The sequence below is a fragment of the Elephas maximus genome, chromosome 25, assembly GCF_024166365.1.
Source record: "Elephas maximus indicus isolate mEleMax1 chromosome 25, mEleMax1 primary haplotype, whole genome shotgun sequence".
Taxonomy (NCBI): domain Eukaryota; kingdom Metazoa; phylum Chordata; class Mammalia; order Proboscidea; family Elephantidae; genus Elephas; species Elephas maximus.
In genome coordinates, this window is record NC_064843.1 from 5835512 (window position 1) to 5854894 (window position 19383).

Below are 19383 nucleotides of genomic sequence, written 5' to 3' on the forward strand. Positions count from 1 at the left end.
GACTGTCCCTGGTGAGAGAGTCTTGGCAAGAAAGAGCCAGAAAGGGGACTGTTGAGATGGGTGGGCTCCACCCCAGATCTACCCATGAGGCTACTGCCTAATTCTCCAGGTTCCCCTGCCTGCTTCCTGGGGCAAAGGGGCCATCGGGCCGAGTGCCTTCTGACCTCTGAGAGGCCTTCTCCCTGTGAGTGGACAGACTGGCCATCTGCATTTGCAGATCAGTCATGAGACATGTTCACAAAGCTGTCCTGGCAGGCGGATCTGTTCTCGAGCATCCCTGTCTGCAGGGCTGAGGAGTGCTGCTGGCTGGGGTGGTGAAGTCCTCCAGGTGAATGGCCATCTAGCCATGTTTTTTTTTAAATTTGTTTTTATCATGTAATATTGCAGACAGAGAATGAAAGTATAGGTGACATGCCACTGCACACCTTCCCCACAGCCCAGCATTGAAACCATGGAGTCTTGATAAAACTTGTATTTGTGTGTCTCATGCTTTTTCCTCATTTTATTGCTTAATAAATTAAAGGCCCCACAAACCTGCTGGCCTGGGAAGCAGCACTTATGCTCACAGCCTGGCACATTTGCCAGTAGCGAGGGTGTGCAGCCCTGGGATCTTAACTCTCTTTTGTAGCAAACCTGACCCATGTTCCAACGCAGCATTTGTGGTCACATATCACACGTGTTTCATCCCTCTCTCCTCTTTTCACGCTAGATGTGAGTTTCCCTGCAAACCACAGAAGCCAAGATGCTTTGTGGCCCCAAGTGAAGCCAGATGGAAATGGTCAGAGGCACTTGGCCTGAGTCCCCAGGGCGGAAGAGTTGGCGAATATTCGCCCACCTCTGCCCCATCAGGAGAGAACTGCTGGGTGGGCAGTGCTCTCCAGGTGAAGCAGAGCTGACCTCTCAAAGTGTGCTGTCTGTCTGGGGAGTAGCAGAAGACCCTCCGGGAAGGGAGGTGAGCTGGGTGGGTACAGAGCCATGACCTTACTACACTTCCTGCGACTGCTGGACTTGAGGTTGTTCCGGCAGACTCTGACGTGACGTCGGGAAATGTATCGATGCTGGAGCACACCCTGACTAGGAGAAGCCCCCAGGCAAGCCTGGTGGCAGAAGGCTGGTCAGACGCTGAGCTGGAGGCCAGCCCATATGGAGCCCAGCTGGCTGGAGGGAACTGACAGGAGCAAGGCCTCAGTGCTGAGCACCCACTGTACCCCAACTCACCCCATGTCTTCACCTTTCCTTTAGCAGAGCTCTCACTCCTGCATTGGCAGACCTGCAGATGTGAGAGCCCAAGTTCCCTGAGCCTGTGACGGGGCCTCACCCTGGTATGGTGACACCTTCATGGGGCACTGAGTCCTGCCTGTGGACTGGCTGCTGCTATTCCTCTGCTCCTGACTCTAAATTCTGAGGGGCTGCACACGGGGCTGGCACCAGGCAGCTGATGGGTTTTGTCTGGTCTACTTCAAAATGTTCTAAATAGTTGTCAACATTTAAAAATTGAGAGATTTTCACAAGACTCCATATTTCTTCTATTGTTTGAAGATTCAGACCACCTGCCCTGCTGAGGTCTTCTTAGCTCCCGGCTGCCCCTTGGATACTGGGACAGGTCCCCAGTGGTCAGTCCCTGGTGCACCCTGGGGCCTCCTCAAACCCAGCTCATTTTATTCCTCTACTTTCCTGCCTGACCTTTCTACAGCAGAGCCGAAAAATACCTGAATGAATCACAAGGGCTAGGCTAAGATCTTTATTTGTTTGAGTTTACTTTCAAAGTTTCAGGATATTTCTGAAGCCTTGCCTTCTGGGGGCTAAAACTCAGGTTTAAAATTCAAAACACTCCCCACCCCCTGCCCAGACACCTTTCCTTGGTTCCAACATCCGCTATGATTATCTACTGCTGCTCTCAAGAGAAAAAACCTGGAGAAAAAATCGTGTGTTTGTTATCAATAGGTCGGTTAGGTTGAAAGGTTGCAATAGGAACACACACACCCACCCACCCACCCACCCCCTTAGGCTCTGTTTTTGAGAGCTGAGCAGTCTCTTTTGTGAAGGCAGTTAGAAAAATCATTTACTATGTCAACACTGGCTGTGCTGAGACTGGTGTTTACTGTGGTGACTGTCTCTTCAGCAATAAAGACAGGTCCTGTGATTCCGTGTTGCCAGTGACTGAGAAAGCAGTTCTCTGCGGAAACTGTTTTGGGCTTTTACAAAAAAAAAAAGAAAGAAAAAAATCAGAAAACCATTAAAAATCTCCAATAACACGAGTCTTTTGGTTAAAAAAACCAAAACAACTCAGAAAAAGGGAACTTTAATATTTTTGTAGAGGGGCTCCTAAACATCATTTTGGGTCATTTACCTCTCCCTCCCCTGCCCAAAGTAAATAAAGAGCAGAAAAGTACTTCCAAAAGCCATTGCTTCATACCAGCGAATTTTATTTTGTACCTGGTCTACTTACCTTTCTGTCTGGGGGAGGGGTCTGTGGTCATTACATGGCAGTCACCTTTGAGCCTCAGAGTCCCATCCCCCGGAGAACTTCGTTTATTGACTTAAAAGTGGAGGGGAAGGCCCACGGTAGTCCCAGCTGGAGGGTAAGCAGGGGAGTCCGCGCAGACTCGGTTCCCAGGACCCGCCAGTCTGGCCAGCCCCGCAGCCCCCCAGCCCCAGTTCCCACGCGTTCCCCAGCATTGAGGGTAGAAGGCTGCTTGCACCCAGCCGAGTGCGATCATGTTTTACTGCAGGAGAAATAGCCCTCAGGGTGCCAGCGCGCACGATGCCGGCCCGCCCTCCGGTGACCACCACCGGCGAGGGTCGCCCCTCTGTACACATCTGTCCCCGCCCTGCCCCCTCTGTCCGCCGGATGTCACCCATCCCGGTGATCGCGTCTGGCCGGTAGGCCTCGTCCACCCACTGGTGCCTCAGAAGCGGCTACCGGGGGGTGTCCAGGCGCTCTTGCGGCCCTCACGGTGCGCGTTTGGTGGTCCCTGCTTTAAGCGGTGCCGCCAAGACCTCGGCAGGCGGCGGGGGTCTCCGGGGCGTGCACCTGCGCCCCTCCGGCGGCGCTTCCCCGTGCGTTTGCCGGGGTCTCCCGGCCCCGGCTCCCCTGGCCCCCCGCCGTCCTCCCGAGCACCGCCGGCCTGCACGCCCGGTCACGGCGTCGGCCCGGAGCCTCGCCCGCTGGCGGGGAGCAATGGCGGCCGAGCCGGGGTGCTGCTCTCCGCCACCGCTCCCGGGCCCGCCCGTGCTCCCCGTGGCGCCCGGCGCGGCCTCCCGAGCTCTCCAAGCGGCGGCAGCGGGGCGGACTGCCCGGCCGCCCCTCGTCGCTCCGTCGCCCGCCAGCCCGCCCGCTCTAGTCAGCTTCGGCCGCAGCCATTTTGGAACGAGCGGAGACAAAGAGCTGGCCGCCGCCGCCGCCGCCACCCCCGGCCGGCCTCGTCCGTCCCCGCAGTCCGTCCCGACCCGGCCGTCCGCCCCCCGCACCCGCCGCCCGGCCCCGAGCTCCAAGCCCACCGGCCGCCCGCCCTCGCCCCGGCCTCTAACGCTTGCAGCCATTTGTCGCGCCTTTTAAGCGCGCGCCGCAGCCAATGGGCGCCCGCCGGGCGGCGGGGCGGGGGCGGTGCGCGCGGCTGCGCCTGCGCACTGGCGCCCGCCCGCGGCCCCGCCCCGCCCCCCCGGCCGAGCGGCGGCGGCGGCGGCGGCCGAGGAAAAAAGATGGCGGCGGGCTCGGATCTGCTGGACGAGGTCTTCTTCAACAGCGAGGTGGACGAGAAAGTGGTGAGCGACCTGGTGGGCTCGCTCGAGTCGCAGCTGGCGGCCAGCGCGGCCCACCACCATCACCTGCCGCTGAGGCCCGACGCGCGGGCCGCGGCCGCCGCGCTCGGAAACCACGCCGGGAGCGCCGGCGCCGAGGCCGCCCCGCCGGAGCGGCCCGCAGCAGGTAGCCGGGGCCAGGCGGGGCGGGCTGTCAGCGCGGCCGCCGCGCGTCCTCACCGCTCTCTCCTTGTTGTTGCAGGGCCCGGAGCCGCCAGCCACGGCGCCGCGCGCCCGCCGCCGTCCGAGGGCCCCGCGCCCGCCCCGGCGCCCGCCCCGGCCCCGGCCGCCGCGGGCCCCGAGCCCGGCCCCGCCGCCAGCCCCGCCGCGGGCCCGGCCAAGCCTGCCGCCAGCCCCGCCGCGGGCCCCGCGCTGCGCGCCGGCAAGCTGGGCGGCCCCGGCGCCGTGCAAACTTTGAATGGGAGCAGCGTGGTGGTGAACTCGCTGCGCGCCGCGCCGCCGGTCAACAACGGGCCCGCGGCCGCGCCGCCCCCGGCCAAAGCGGGCGCTGTCAGCGCCGCGCAGCCCGCCGGCTCCGTCATCCAGGCCGCCGCCGCCGCCGCCGCGTCCCCCGCCGCCCCGGCCCGGCCGTCCGGCACGCCCGCGGGACCCCCGGCCGCCGCCGCGCAGAACGGGAGCAGCACTGGGATCGGCGCGGCGCTGGGCGCGGGGGGCGCGCCGGCGGGGGGCGCCGCCGCCGCCGCGCCGGCCCTGCAGGCCGCCCCTCTGGTGAACAGTCAGCCGGCGCCCCCCGCGCCCCCTGCCGCCGCGCCGCCGGCGCAGGCCGCCAAGGCCGAGTCCCCGAAGACCTCGGTGCCCGCGGCGCCCCCGCCGCAGACGCTGCCGGCCAGCTGTCCGGCGGGCGCGGGAGCAGGCGTGCTGCTCGGGCAGACTGTGCCGCCGGCCGGCCCCCCGCCCGCGCCCGGCGCCCCCGCCGCGCTGCCCAAGGGCGCGGCCGCCCCGAGCCTGCCGCCCCGGACTCCCACGGCCGCCGCGCCCGGCCTCCGGGCCACCCTGACGCCCACCGTGCTGGCCCCGCGCCTGCCGCAGCCGCCGCAGAACCCCACCAACATCCAGAACTTCCAGCTGCCCCCAGGTGAGTGGCCGCCCCCCGCGGGCAGGGGCGGGTCTGCGAGCCGCGGAGTTCCGGGAAGTACCCCTACTCACTCACGGAGACGCTAAGGTCACCTGTGTCCTACAGGGCGGGCGGCGATTTATTTGGCTGCGGTGTAGGGGCTGGGGCTGCACAGGTGTAGTAGCCTCTAAAAAGGTGTTGTGGCAGCCCGGGCTAGGGCTGTGTGCATGTATGTACACGTGTGTGTAGGTACATGTATGTGTTTGTGTACACTTGGATATGTGTGTACATGCTCGGGTGTGTGCATAAATTACCTGCTTATGTATCTGTGTGTACGTACACCTGTGTGTATATACATGTATGTGTGTGTATGTCTGTGTGTGTTTATGTATATCTGTGTTTGTAGGTACTTTTGTGTGTATACAGGCATGAGTATACGTCCATGTATACTTGTGTGTGCTTATCTACCCCGTGGGTGTGTACACACCTCTGTGTGTGTAGAGTTCCTCTGACTAGGTATGTACACTCACGTGTGTATGTATACCTGCGTGTATGAGTGTATGTACACCCGAGTGTATACGTACATCTGTGTGTACCCGTGTGTGTAACGTACCTCTGTGTACGTGCGCTTGTGTGTGTATGTACATCTGCATGTAGGTACACGTCTGTGTAACACACCTTTCTCTGTACCTGTATACCTGCATCTGTAGGTACCCTTGTGTGTGTGCATGTACTTCTGTGTGTGCTGTGTGTATATCATACCTCTGCATAGTACACCTCTGTGGGTGTGTGTGCGTATGCATGCCCAGTGCAGCTGTGGGTTTCCCACCCGTGACGTCCTGGTCTGTCACTGCGTGTCCTGCATTGCTTGTTTGGTTGTGGCAGACTCGCAGTTGGGTGGCTGGCCCTGCGTGCCCCTGCCCCCATGGGCAGCAATAGCAGCGATTGCAGGGACAGGTTGTCCAGAGGTTGGGCGTCACGGGAGCACAGTGTACTTGGAGCTTGGGTGGTCAGGCTTCCCCTTCCTGGTGTCTGGCCTGTGTCCCCACCTGGCTCCTTCCTGCTCCTTTACCATCTGGCTCTAGAGGTCCCGACAGTGGGCTGGAGAGACCCCTCCTAAAGGTGCTGTCGCAGCAGGGTGGCCTCTCTCTGGGAGCTGGCGAGGTGTGCACTCTGCCTGCGGTGATGGGGCCCCCTACACTGCAGCCTCCCGTTCAGCCTGAGCACAATCCTCCCGGCACATGTCCTTCCTGGTCGCGTCCTTGTCTGAAAACCATGCTTGAGTATCATCTTAGCTGGACTTGTTACGCTGTCAGTATTTTCAGTTCAGCAGAGACACTGTCAGGACTGCCTGGTTAGTTGTGCAACTCTGGAAGCCGTTGGTGGTCAGAGGCTCTCCAGACGCTCCAGTGGGTCTGAGAGTGGTTCAAACCCAGAACATTTGCAGAGGGAGGCTCTGGGGTCAGCAGCTGCCTCAGCCTTCAGCGTCTCGCTGCACAGGCTGCCGCTGGCCCTGCAGCTGAAGTTTGACAGTGAGGGATTCCCTCAGCAGCCAGCCTGGGGCAGGTCTTAGAAGGAGTCGCCTCCTCCTTCCCATCCACTCCCCCAGCTTCAGGACTGTGGGCTCGGCCGAGGCTCCGCCCTCACGGGTCACATGGGTGGGTCCAGTTGTAGTAGAGGGTGGCAGTAGTGAAGACAGCACTGCCCATGCTGCCCCCGCCCCCCGCCCCCGCAGCCCCTCCTGCTCTCTGGAGCAGGACTTGTCGCTTTGGAACAATTTTGGAGTTTTAGAAGAGGAGGAGGGTTAACCTGTCAGAGGGTGAGGGTGGGACGGGTGCTAAACTGCCAATGGGGTCCCTTGCTCCCTTCTTGCTCGGGAGGTTTACGGCCCAAGTTCTCTTTGTGGCGCTACCTAGACGCACGGTGCAACAAAGCCAGGGTGCTGAAGCGTTTGTGGGGTGTTTTATTGAAGGCTCTGCTTTGCCCATGACATGTGTTTTGGCCTTTTAGTGGAAAGTACATCTGACCTGTAGTAAAGTTTGACAGACGTAGTTCTGGGCTGTACTGTATCATGTGAAATGTCAGAGCACTTTTTTTGCACATACCTTTGTGTCTATTTGTTAAAATGTCCCTGAGCAGTCCTGCCTTTTTAGCACTCTCCTTCCACGGTCACCCAGACTTACCCCTATGCTGTAGGTTCACTGTTGAAAACTGGGGTGAGTTTTGTGGGAAGGGAGGTTTGGGAAATCTGCGCTCTGATTGACTTGGCGGCTGGAGAGGGGCTGAGCCCGCGCTGGATGGTCCTTGAAGACCTGTGGTTTGTCCATTCACCAGGGCCAGCTGGGCTGCCTTGCTCTGAGCCCAGCCCAGGTAGAGCACACCTGTTTATTTCTGTTGGGGAGGAGGGAGCCAGGATAGGAAGGGGGCTGTGCCGTCTTCACCGCATCTCTGTCAGCTCCTGGATGTCTGCATCCCACCAGCAGACAGACCCTCGGAACAATCTGTGAAAATGCTGATTCTGTGCATGGGTTCTCGTGAGTCTGGGTGTCCCCATGTCTATGGGAGCAGAATAGCGCATGCTGACATCCGGTGACAGATGTTGAGGGCTGTGCTTCCAGGGGCCAAATGCTTCCTGAAAGTCATATTTACATCCATTCCTTCGTGTCCCCACCTTCAGCTGATCTGCTCATTAGGGACTCTGATAAGTTACATCACTTTGTTTTCATGACAACAGAAGCAAAGCAAGTATGGTTAAGACTGTGAGTTGTGCACGTCCTGACCGAAGTTGTAAATCGAAACAAGTTATACATACTTCAGTTACAGTATATTATTGGTTAATGAGAAATGTTAAGTTGTCCTAGTTGATGCTTCCTCTTCATTGGAAACTTCCCTCGTAAAAGTGTGTAAAACTGGGGTGGAACCAACTTAAAAATATGACTCTTGCTTGGCTAACAGCCTGTGCCTGTTGTGGCTCAGTGATACCAGCTTGCAGAGGTGTTGGGGAGGGCTGGGTTTTCAGAGCTGCACGTAGGTGTCAAGTGCAGTCACTTAGGTCCGTGGCAATTGGAGTCCTGTGTGAAAAGGGCTCGCCCCTTGCAGGTTCCCAGTTCCAGGGTGGAGAGCTGAGGGACACAGGTTTCACTGTGACGTCTTTGGGGTCAGGTCATAGGTCTTATACATACTTCATCCTGTTTGTTGAATTTGGTTCTAGCCAGGATAGTTCTTTGGCAGGATAGTTTTGTGGCGTACTTGGGTGCCATCTAGTCGATTCTCACTCATAGCAACCATGTAGGATAGACTAGAACTGCCCTACAGGATTTCCAAGGCTATAATCTTTATGGAAACACATCGCCAGGTCTTTCTTCTGTAGATCTTCTGCAGGTAGGTTTGAACTACCCACCTCTCAGCAGCTGAGCGCTTAACCATTGCACCGGGATGGTTTCGTGTATTTGCTTGTTAAGGAGCCCTGGTGGTGCAGTGGTTAAAACACTCAGCTGCCAAACAAAAGGTCAGTAGTTGGAATCCACCGGCCGCTCCATGGGAGAAACACATGGCAGTCTGCTTCCGTAAAGGTTATAGCCCTGGACACCCTATGCGGCAATTCTACTCTGTCTTGTAGGGTCGCCATGAGTCAGAATCGGCTTGTTGGGAGGTAGCAGAGTCTAACTTTTGTGTACTCTGGGGTAACTGGAGAACATAAGGCATCTTTAGAGAGGCTCTGGCAACAGAGATGCTGTCCCAGGTACGCTGAGAAGCACCAGTTCTGCACGGTTTAGAACAGGCGTAATGTCAACACGAGATCGTGATGGTAGTTGAAAGAAGGAAGAAGTGATTTTTTTTTCTCAAATTAACATGTGCGTAGATGGCTTTGGAACATCTTTTCAGATCGGTGTTCACCGTAAGGATGCTCACTCGGAGGGTTATCTTTTGGCATGTTAGCATTTTTGCTAACACCTGGGACCTCTGCTCATTCTGCTTTCCTGGAGAATTTGTTCTCCTGTTGGTCTGAGAGGTTTGGCCAGGTGTGGGTTCTCACTCCCGGGCAGAGAACCATTTCCTCCCAGTAGGCCTAAATACCCTGACCTGGGAGCGTGTGATTTGCTCCTTATTTTAAGATGCATATTTCCAAGGTGGACCTGCTTCTGAGGAGAGGTTTCTGAGGCATTGGTTCCCACCGCGGTGAAGGTGTTAGGTGTTGGCAGGGAGAGGAGAGAGAAAGCCTCATCTTAGGTGGGCCGGGGTCGAATTCTGGGAGGCCTTGTCCGAAGCTAGGGGTCAGAGGGTGAAAGGCCACCACCTCTGAAGTTAGGGCAGCTGGAAATGCTGGTGGCCAGCTTTTGGCACTAGGGAAGTTCTTAGAAGTCCAGACTTTGTGAATTGAGGGCACGCCTGCTGTTTGACCTCAAACAAACCATACCGTTCCTTGGAGCCTCAGTTTCCCAGCTATGGAGGGGGTGATCATTTTGTGAAGCTGCAGAACTCCAGCAGGGAGGATGCACACACCAGCATCAAGCGGCGTTTGCTGTTGCTCCTGCCTTCTCCCAGTCTCCCTGTTTCCCACCATTTCAGACAGGCTGCTGGAGTGGAGGTGTTCTCTGTGGCCGAGCATCTGCAGAGGTTGGCGGGCTCTGCGTCAGAGCTTCTTCATACACAGGAGATGGCCGAGGTTGGCGCAGGGGCCGGTCTGGGCAGAGGGTGTGCCATCTGCTGCAGAGAGCACGGACTTGGGGCGGGGACTTGTTCTGGACAAAGGCATGAACCGACTTTGCCTCTTGATAAGCTTAGGTAACGATGACATTTGAAAAGAAAAAAGAAAAATAACTTTTTGCGGAGCTAGTACAAGGCCAGCACTGGGCAGCCCTACCTAGCTTAGAACAAATGTAGCTTCTCTAAGCATTTCCCTTTCGAACGGCTGGGTGTCAGGGGACATCCTTGAAGGGGGGCAGGGAGTGCCTTTGTCCTTGTCCCTCTGTCTGGGCCTCGTCTGTCTGTGTCCGTTGTCTTGGGCTGAACTGGGAGGATATGTCAGGCTCATATAGTGGGCATCTGGGGAGCTGGTGGAGGTCCTGGTTTAGCCACAGTTGGCCAAGGGGGCCCAAAGGAGACTGGGGTCTGTATCTGACCGCTAGCTCTGTCAAGGGTAGTGTGCTGTGCTTGGTGGCGGGTTGTCTGTCTGAAGAGAGGATGGTTTTCCAGGTCCTTCATACTTAGCTGTTTGCCAGGAGACCCTCTGGGGCCCCTTGAGGATGCTGGTTGGGAAAATGCTGTCTTAGTTCAGGTGGCCTAGGAGCCCGAGGTTAGGGCCAGGGGTCTGTGAGGCTGGCCTGCTCTTCTCCAGGGGCAAGTGTCTGGGTGGCCCTGGCTGCCCGCATTGTCCTAGAGCCTCCCGGGCTGGAGTTGGGGTCACTGGGCTCCCAGTTGTGCTGTGGGGAGTTTCACATGAAAAACCTGTACAAGGTTTCTGAGAGTTAGCTGGCGGTGCACTCTCTGGCAGTGGGGTGTCATCAGAACTGTGCTGACCCAGTTCGGACCCTGCCCTAAAAGTGGAGCAGCTCAGAGGACCAGAGCACAGGGGTGACCAAGTGTGCGTGCGTATGTGTTCATGCGTGCATGTGTGCGCACATGCGTGTGCTTGTGCGCATGCACATGTATGCTTATAATGCTGTGTGTACGTACATGTGCACGTATGTGTATGTGAGTGTGTGCATGCATGTACACATGTGTGCATGTGGCGCAGGTGTGCGTATTCAAGTGTGTGACTGTTTTCTTGATTTCAAAATAAAATAAAGGCAGTTTCTGGTATGCTTCCGTGCCCATTTCTGTGTATAAATTTAAGCTTTTCTGTATTTAAGTGATAAACCTGAAGAAGCTTTTATAAATAGCTAGTGACATGTGAATTGATCAGAACATAATTAATAACTGTTTCTGAAAATCTTGACGTAGAGATTTGAAAGGACTCTGGAGAGACTTGCCTGAGATGATGGGGGTAATTTGCATAGTCCTTAAAATCCCTTCTACTCTTCTTCCTGTCCACAGTAAGCAGGAGTCACAGGTTGTCCAGTCTTCTGGGGAACTGGCTGTTCAGGGCTCTCACCTTTGGAATTTGTCTTGAGCTGGAGGTTGGCAGTCTTTTGCTTCATCAGGCCTTTGGTGGTAGTAAAGCAGTTAAGTTAAAACACGGGGGAAGAGAGAGGTGCGTTCCGTGGCGGCCTTCTGTTCTGGGTGCTGTGCGCCTGCTGGGTCCTTTGCTGTGTGTCTTCAGCGTGTCAGAGCTTATACTTTAAAACCCCAGGGAAGCAGATCAAGAACTACAAGGTCAGATTTGAAAATTCGGAACTTTGTATTTCTGTGGGGAGTCCCTGGGTGGTGCAAATGGTGAAATGTTTTTGGCTGCTAACCGAAACATAGGAGGTTCGAGTCCACCCAGAGATGCCTCAGAAGAAAGGCCTGGAGATCTGCTTCTGAAAACTCAGCTATTGAAGACTCTGTGGAGCACGGTTCTACCCTGACACACATGGGGTCACCAGGAGCTGGAATCAACTTGATAGCAACTGGTTGGTTGGTTGGTTGGTATATTTCTACGGTAGGGCCACGTTAACATTGAATTAAAATGGTTGATCTGTGTATGTTCTTGAATGTCCACACCAAGAAGTTAAAGCTGCTTAAAAAAAGATTGTCCGTAATTTAGGCAAAACTCAAATTGGAAAAGTGCATAAACTCCCGTTGCCCTGTTTCTCCTATTTCCCTGGTTCCCGGCTTCCCTGACCTCAGGCACCCCAGGCCCCTCACAGTTGCTGCAGCCCAGGGTGTGAATGGGTACAGGTGGGGACAGGGGTTTCCATTGCTCGGGTGTGGGCGTCATTCATCCAGGCGCCGTTGGGACCGTGTCTGAGGAGAGACGACGCCGGGCTGGTGAGCTTGGCCTCGCAGCGCACCAAGGTCTGAGAGCCTGAGCTGGCCTCGCGTTCTCCTGTCCAGCAAGTGGGGTCTGGGTGTAGGATGGTGAGCTTAGGGGGCTGTGTCTGGAAAAAGCAAAAACAGTTGTGACATATTGGATGTCAGGTGTTAGAGACAGGGTGAGCAGTCAGAACCTCTGTAGCTCTACCAGGGCCTTGTTTGGGGGTCAGAGGTCAGGTGGGCAGAGCCAGATGTTAAGCAGGGGCGGATTCTTGTGGTACTCTGGGTGGCTGGCCAGGTGTGGCCTGGCGGTCAGTGAGGGGGTTTGCCTGGCGTACCTGCAGTCATGTTGTGGGATCAGGTGATCTCACCGAAAGCACTTTGCAAAAAGAAGGTGCCAGAAGGAAGGCTGTCAGGCCGCGATAGTGTTGACGGGCACCTTTCACAGTGTGTGAAGGGGGAGGGCATCTGTTTTCATTTTTAAACTTTGCATGAGAGTATGTGAACAGCAACTTGTGAGAAGTTTTTGAAGGAACTTTTTATGGATTTCACAGAGGAACTTTCTCCTCAGGGTTGTAAATACAATCTGTGTACAGAGGTATCGAGGGTGGAACGCTGAATGCTGAGTGTTAGTTAGCAAACAGCAAAGAACGAAGAGGAGCCTTCATCCAGTCAAGCTTGATCCTTGTGAAAATGCTCTAAGAGACTAGTATCTGAAGTGCCAGCATGGTTGACCGTGAAAGAGGAAAAGTATTCTTTAAAATTGTTTTTTTATTTTATCATGGTAGAATATAACAAATTTTGCCATTCTAACCATTTTTTAAGTGTACAGTTCAGTCAGCCGTCACCACCTCTACAGGAAAGCAGTTTTGATTTGATTTTTTTTATGTAACTATGTTATAAAAGTCAGCCATTTGCAAAGGACTTATTTTCCTGTGTGCTTTTTCTCGTGAGATGGATTCGTACTCACTGTAGGAAGTTTGGAAAGCAAACAAAACCGTGAAAAAGATAGCCGACATTTTGGGAAGCATCGTGTGGTCTGTGTCTGTGTGTAAGTTTTTTATTTTCACAAAGCTAGGCTCCCCCATGATGCTGGGGTGTGAACTGCTCTGTGCTGCAGTGGTGTCTGCCCTCCCCCACCCCGGATGGTCTCTGAGACTCTGCCCTTCTTGCCACCAGGGAGCCCCTGTGGTGCTCGAGGGTGGGACGCAGCTGGTCAGCCCCGTTGTCTGTAGCAGATGACCCTCGGTGAGTGCCTTTGAGTGGACCCAGCTTCTCCAGTCTCTGACACAATTGCTTTCCAGAAGACTGGGCCAGTTTACACTTTCAGAGTCATTAGAACCATCACCAAAGTCTTCCGTCTTGGAAGTTGGTCCCCTTTCACAGAAGAAACCGCGTCTTGTTTTGAACCAGATTTCTTTGCTAAATCGTGAGATGGCTCCCTTTCTGCGTGATGCCCGTGGTCTTCGGTGATGGCCGTGGCCTGTTTGTGTTCCTTTATGCTCCGGCATGTGTCAGGCCAGCGTGCCAGGCCGATGCGGGTGTTGGGGGCCGGTCTGGGGAGGGGTGGTCCTGAGGCTGAACAAGCCCCTGCCTTGATGGCAGTGAGTTTGGTTTTGGTTTTTGGTGTGGTGACTCTGAGGAGCTCCGGTAGCACAGTGATGAAGTGCTTGGCTGCTAACCCAAAGGTTGGCGGTTTGAACCTACCCAGTGGCCCCCCTGGAGAAAAGCCTTGTGATCTGCTCCCATACAGATTACCTCCAAAAAAACCCCGTGGGGCAGTTCTGCTCTCTGACATGGGGTTGCTACGAGTCGGAATTGACTCAGTGGCACACAACAACGACAACATTTAACAAAGGGGCTGGGGACTTTGATGGACACCAAACAGGCTCCGTTGTATGGACTCTCAGGCCAGAGTGGGGCTTGGTGGGGCTATCAGTCAGTCAGCAAACATGAGCACCAGCTTCAGGTTAGAGCTCCGCTGGGGTTTGTGATCTGCCAAGAGTCAGCTAGCTTCAGTCCTGGCAGGCTGCTGTCTGATGGAGCTGTGTTTGGGAACCAGGAGCAGGTCAGTTATAAGGGGTGGGGGCCACGCTAATGGAGTGTAATTTTTAAATAGGACATCACTAGCCACGCCTTCCCCCCAGCGATGTTCTCAAAATAGCATTTTACCTGCTATCTTCAGCTTCGGACATCCTGAGCTTTCCCTTCCCTGTTCTGCTTAGATAAAAAGTGTTTTTAGCCGTTCAGAATGTTATTTTGAAAACCCTAGAGCGGTGAGTGAGAACAGCCTCTAGACAGGGCGAGCCTGCACTCCCTGGCGAGGGTGGGGAGGTCTGTGTGCTTCAGGCTGGGTCCTAGCCGCCTGGGTGCTGCATCCTCCTGGACACTGACTGCGTAGACCAGGGCCTGCCTTCAGGGCACTCAGTGCTTTCACCTCTGACATCTGCTGGTCCAGGTGCTCTAAGGCTGAGTCTGAGCTGGTGAAGGCAGGGGTCCCCTTCCTTCGCTGGGTACCCAGCAAGCCAGGCACAGCCCCTACTGGGTCTCTGGACTGGGGCATATCACTTGAGGAGGCTGTACAGCCCCGCTGACCACTAAGTGCTCTGGCCTGTCGGTGGCCGCACTTCCCAGCCTGGCTGCACTGGGGTCCTGGAGCGGGTGGCCTTGTGCTCCGAGGGGAACCATGGGGTGTACCTGGCTCCCAGCTTGCAAAGCCATAGGCACAGCCTTGGGAAGACGGACAGGGAGTTTCTCTTGTGCAGGATGGGGCCACACGCAGATGGCTCCGTGTGGCTGGCTCCATGTGACTTGAAGTGAGCCCCGCTGTGTGTGTGCATGGCCAGGTTGTAGACACATGCCACGTGAAAGTGCAGGAATGACCTGCAGTGCAGCTCTGTGTATTTCCCTAGGACGGAACATGCACGTGGCATCACTGTCCCTGTTCATATGTGTACCAGTCTGTGCACATGTGTGGGGCTGCAGCAGTGCTGTGCTTGTTTATGTCTGTACTAGCGTGTGCATATGTGTGAGACCATGGCACTGCTGTGCCTGTTCATACATGTACTAGTCCATGCACACGTGGGCTGCAGCGTCCCTGTGCCTGTTCATGTGTGTACTAGTCTGCGTACACATGTGGACTGCAGCACTGCTGTGCCTGTTCATACATGTACTAGTCCGTGCACACATGGGCTGCAACACTGCTATGCCTGTTCATACATGTACTAGTCCGTGCACACATGTATGGCTGCAGCATTCCTGTGCCTGTTCATACATGTATGAGTCTGTGCACACTTGGGCTGCAGCACTGCACTGCGTGTTCATACATGTACTAGTCCGTGCACACATGTGGGCTGAAGGATTGCTGTGCCTGTTCACACATGTACTAGTCTGTGTATACATGTGGACTGCAACACTGCACTGCCTGTTCATACATGTACTAGTTTGTGCACACATGTAGGCTGCAGCACTGCTGTGCCTGTTCATACATGTGCTAGTCCGTGCACACATGTGGGCTGCAGCACTGCACTGCTTGTTCATACATGTACTAGTCTGTGCACACATGTGGGCTGAAGGATTGCTGTGCCTGTTCACACGTGTACTAGTCCGTGCACAAATATAGGGCTGCAGCGCTGCACTGCCTCTTCAGACGTGTACTAGCCCATGCACACATGTGGGGTGCAGCATTGCTGTGCCTGTTCACACACGTAGTAGTCCTTCGTACATGACTAGTCTGTGCACACATGTGGGGCAGCATATGCTTGTAAGAGGTTGGAAAGTTGTCCTGAGGATGTACCCCAAATTCTCAGTAGCGGTTGCTCCTGGGAGGCTGCTGTATGGGAGTAGGTCTAGGGATGGGATCAGCTTTCTGTAATCATTCATTTTTCTTAGAGATTTGAAGCATGGTCATTTTTTCCCTTAAATAATTTTTATTGTGCTTTAAGTGAAAGTTTGCAAATCAAGTCAGTCTCTCACACAAAAACCCATATACACCATGCTACACACTCCCAATCACTCTCCCCCTAATGAGACAGCCCGCTCTCTCCCTCCACTCTCTCTTTTCGTGTCCATTTCACCAGCTTCTAACCCCTTCTGCCCTCTCATCTCCCCTCTAGCAATGGTCATTTTTAACAAGCATTTTTTCTGGGTGGGTGGTACCTGGGTGTTTATTCTTGTTGTCTGTGTTTTAAAACTTCTTTAAAGAAAAATCACAGAGGTAACTGTCAGTAGATGCTCAGTGGCACGTCTTTGACACACGCCAGGCGGAGCCACAGAGATGGGGAGGATGAGGCCTTGGTGACTGAGGTGTTTCGTGTGTGTCCACAGCCCCCTAGCTGGGTTCTCTGCTCGGTCCTTACTCACCTGGTTCGTTCTCTGCTCGGGGGCTGAACCATTTCGGGGCCTCCGGGGTTCCTGTGGAAACTCTGGAAAAATTTACAACTTCCCAGTGGCCTGAGGGTACTAGGCAGCTCCTACAAAGCTGGTGTCCCCTGGGTTTCCTGCAGGTCTCCACTGTGCATCTGAGCCGAGTTTAGGCGGCAGATTGAGAGTCAAGGCCGGGGCTGTGTTGCCCGGCTCTGCCCTTTAGTTTCGAGTGTGGAGTGTGGTGTGGCCCTCTGCCCATTAGCATCAGGTGTGGTGTGTGGTGTGGCCCTCTGCCCCTTAGCATGAGGCATGGAGTGTGGCATGCTCTGCCCCTTAGCATCAGGCGTGGAGCGTGGTGTGCTCTGCCCCTTAGCATCAGGCGTGGAGCGTGATGTGGCCCTCTGCCCCTTAACATCAGGCATGGAGTGTGGTTTGGCCCTCTGCCCCTTAGCATCAGGCGTGGAGCGTGATGTGGCCCTCTGCCCCTTAGCATCAGGCATGGAGTGTGGTTTGGCCCTCTGCCCCTTAGCATCAGGCGTGGAGCGTGATGTGGCCCTCTGCCCCTTAGCATCAGGCGTGGAGTGTGGTTTGGCCCTCTGCCCCTTAGCATCAGGCGTGGAGTGTGGTGTGGCCCTGTGCCCCTTAGCATCAGGCGTGGAGTGTGGTGTGGCCCTCTGCTCTGTAGCATCAGGCATGGAGTGTGGGTGCTCTGCCCCTTAGCATCAGGTGTGGAGTTCGTTGTGCTCTGTACCTTAGCATCAGGCACGGAGTGTGGTGTGCTCTGCCCCTTAGCATCAGGCGTGGAGTTCGTTGTGCTCTGTACCTTAGCATCAGGCGTGGAGTGTGTGTGCTCTGCCCCTTAGCATCAGGCGTGGAGTTCGTTGTGCTCTGTACCTCAGCATCAGGCATGGAGTGTGTGTGCTCTGCCCCTTAGCATCAGGCGTGGAGTTCGTTGTGCTCTGTACCTTAGCATCAGGCGTGGAGTGTGGTGTGCTCTGCCCCTTAGCATCAGGCGTGGAGTTCGTTGTGCTCTGTACCTCAGCATCAGGCATGGAGTGTGTGTGCTCTGCCCCTTAGCATCAGGCGTGGAGTTCGTTGTGCTCTGTACCTTAGCATCAGGCGTGGAGTGTGGTGTGCTCTGCCCCTTAGCATCAGGTGTGGAGTTCGTTGTGCTCTGTACCTTAGCATCAGGCACGGAGTGTGGTGTGCTCTGCCCCTTAGCATCAGGCGTGAAGTGTGGTGTGTCCCTCTGCACCTTAGCATCAGGCGTGGAGTGTGGTGTGCTCTGTACTTTAGCATCAGGCATGGAGTGTGGTGTGCTCTGCCCCTTAGCATCAGGTGTGGAGTGTGGTGTGTCTCCCTGCCCCTTAGCATCAGGCGTGGAGTGTGGTGTGGCTCTCTGCCCCTTAGCATCAGGCGTGGAGTGTGGTGTGACCCTCTGCCCCTTAGCATCAGGCGTGGAGTGTGGTGTGCTCTGCCCCTTAGCATCAGGCGTAGAGTGTGATGTGACCCTCTGCCCATTAGGATCAGGCGTGGAGCGTTGTGTGACCCTCTGCCCCTTAGTATCAGGTGTGGAGTGTGGTGTGCTCTGCCCCTTAGCATCAGGCGTGGAGTGTGGTGTGGCCCTGTGCCCCTTAGCATCAGGCGTGGAGTGTGGTGTGTCCCTCTGCCCCTTAGCATCAGGCGTGGAGTGTGGTGTAGCCCTCTGCCCCTTAGCATGAGGCGTGGAGTGTGATGTGGCCCTCTGCCCCTTAGCATGAGGCGTGGAATGTGGTGTGGCCCTCTGCCCCTTAGCATTAGGCGTGGAGTGTGATGTGGCCCTCTGCTCCTTAGCATCAGGCGTGGAGTGTGGTGTGCTCTGCACCTTAGCGTCAGGCGTGGAGCGTTGTGTGGCCCTCTGTCCCTTAGCATCAGGTGCGGAGTGTGGTGTGCTCTGCCCCTTAGCATCAGGCGTGGAGTGTGGTGTGGCCCTCTGCCCCTTAGCATCAGGCATGGAGCGTTGTGTGGCCCTCTGCCCCTTAGCATCTGTCGTGGAGTGTGTGCGCTCTGCCCCTTAGCATCAGGTGTAGAGTGTGGTGTGCTCTGCCCCTTAGCATCAGGCGTGGAGTTCGGCGTGCTCTGCCCCTTAGCATCAGGCGTGGAGTGTGGTGTGGCCCTCTGCTCGTTAGCATCAGACATGGAGTGTGTGTGCTCTGTACCTTAGCATCAGGCATGGAGTGTGGTGTGCTCTGCCCCTTAGCATCAGGCGTCGAGTGTGGTGTGGCCCTCCGCTCCTTAGCGTCAGGCGTGGAGTGTGCGTACTCTGCCCCTTAGCATCAGGCATGGAGTTCGGTGTGTTCTGCCCCTTAGCATCAGGCGTGGAGTGTGGTATGCTCTGCCCCTTAGCATCAGGCGTGGAGTATGGTGTGGCCCTCTGCTCCTTAGCATCAGGCATGGAGTGTGGTGTGCTCTCCCCCCTTAGCATCAGGCGTGGAGTGTGGTGTGCTCTGCCCCTTAGCATCAAGTGTGGAGTGTGGTGTGCTTTTGGCCCGTAGTGTCAGGCGTGGAGCATTGTGTGGCCCTCTGCCCCTTAGAGTCAGGCGTGGAGTGAGGCCTAACGTGCTAGGATGCCCGGGGCATGGGTCAGTGAGTCTCCTGGAGGCAATCCTGGCTGTCCGCTGGGTGGATGGGCTGGTGCTGTGGAGGAAGAATGTGGGAGATGGGAGAGAGGATTTGGCTCTCAGGTGCATGGAATTGGATTAGTCACTGTCCTTGGCCCCTGCCTGGCCTGCTTTTATTTGTATAGGTAGTCATTGTTAACAACTCAGGAAGCACCTGCAAGCTTCCATCTCACACAAGGCTAGGGTGCAGCCGGTGCCCTGACCCCTGGTCACTGACCCTCAGCCCTCCTGTCACTGGAGCTCATGCCCTCTCCTCACACATCTCTGAAATGCAGTGTGTTATGTTGTAGTTCTGGAAACTGTGGCGGAGTAGGGGTTAAGTGCTATGGCTGCTAACCAAGGGGTCAGCAGTTCAGATCCTCCAGGTGCTCCTTGGAAACTCTACGGGCAGTTCTACTCGGTCCTATAGGGTTGCTATGAGCTGGAATCGACTCGATGGCACTGGGTTTTGTTTGTTTTTGTTTTTGTTGTAGTTCTAATTTTGTAAAGAGAGTGCTGTGTTGTCTGAGACTTGGCCACTTAAATATTACACAGCCAAGACTCGTTCTTGAGGTCGCAGGTCGCAGGCACCCACTGTGAAGGCCG

At 55.7% G+C, this 19383-nt stretch overlaps 1 protein-coding gene across 1 annotated transcript in view; it reads left to right on the forward strand.

Annotated features, from left to right (window-relative positions):
* The first annotated feature begins 3673 nt into the window (after positions 1-3673).
* The window catches only part of TAF4 (TATA-box binding protein associated factor 4), a 112283-nt gene continuing 96573 nt past the window's right edge, over positions 3674-19383 (forward strand). Inside the window, exons 1-2 of the mRNA XM_049870083.1 lie at positions 3674-3928; positions 4004-4897. Of these exons, the coding sequence (XP_049726040.1) occupies positions 3703-3928; positions 4004-4897 (1120 nt within the window). The 5' untranslated portion in view covers positions 3674-3702. The remainder of the gene's footprint in view (positions 3929-4003; positions 4898-19383) is intronic.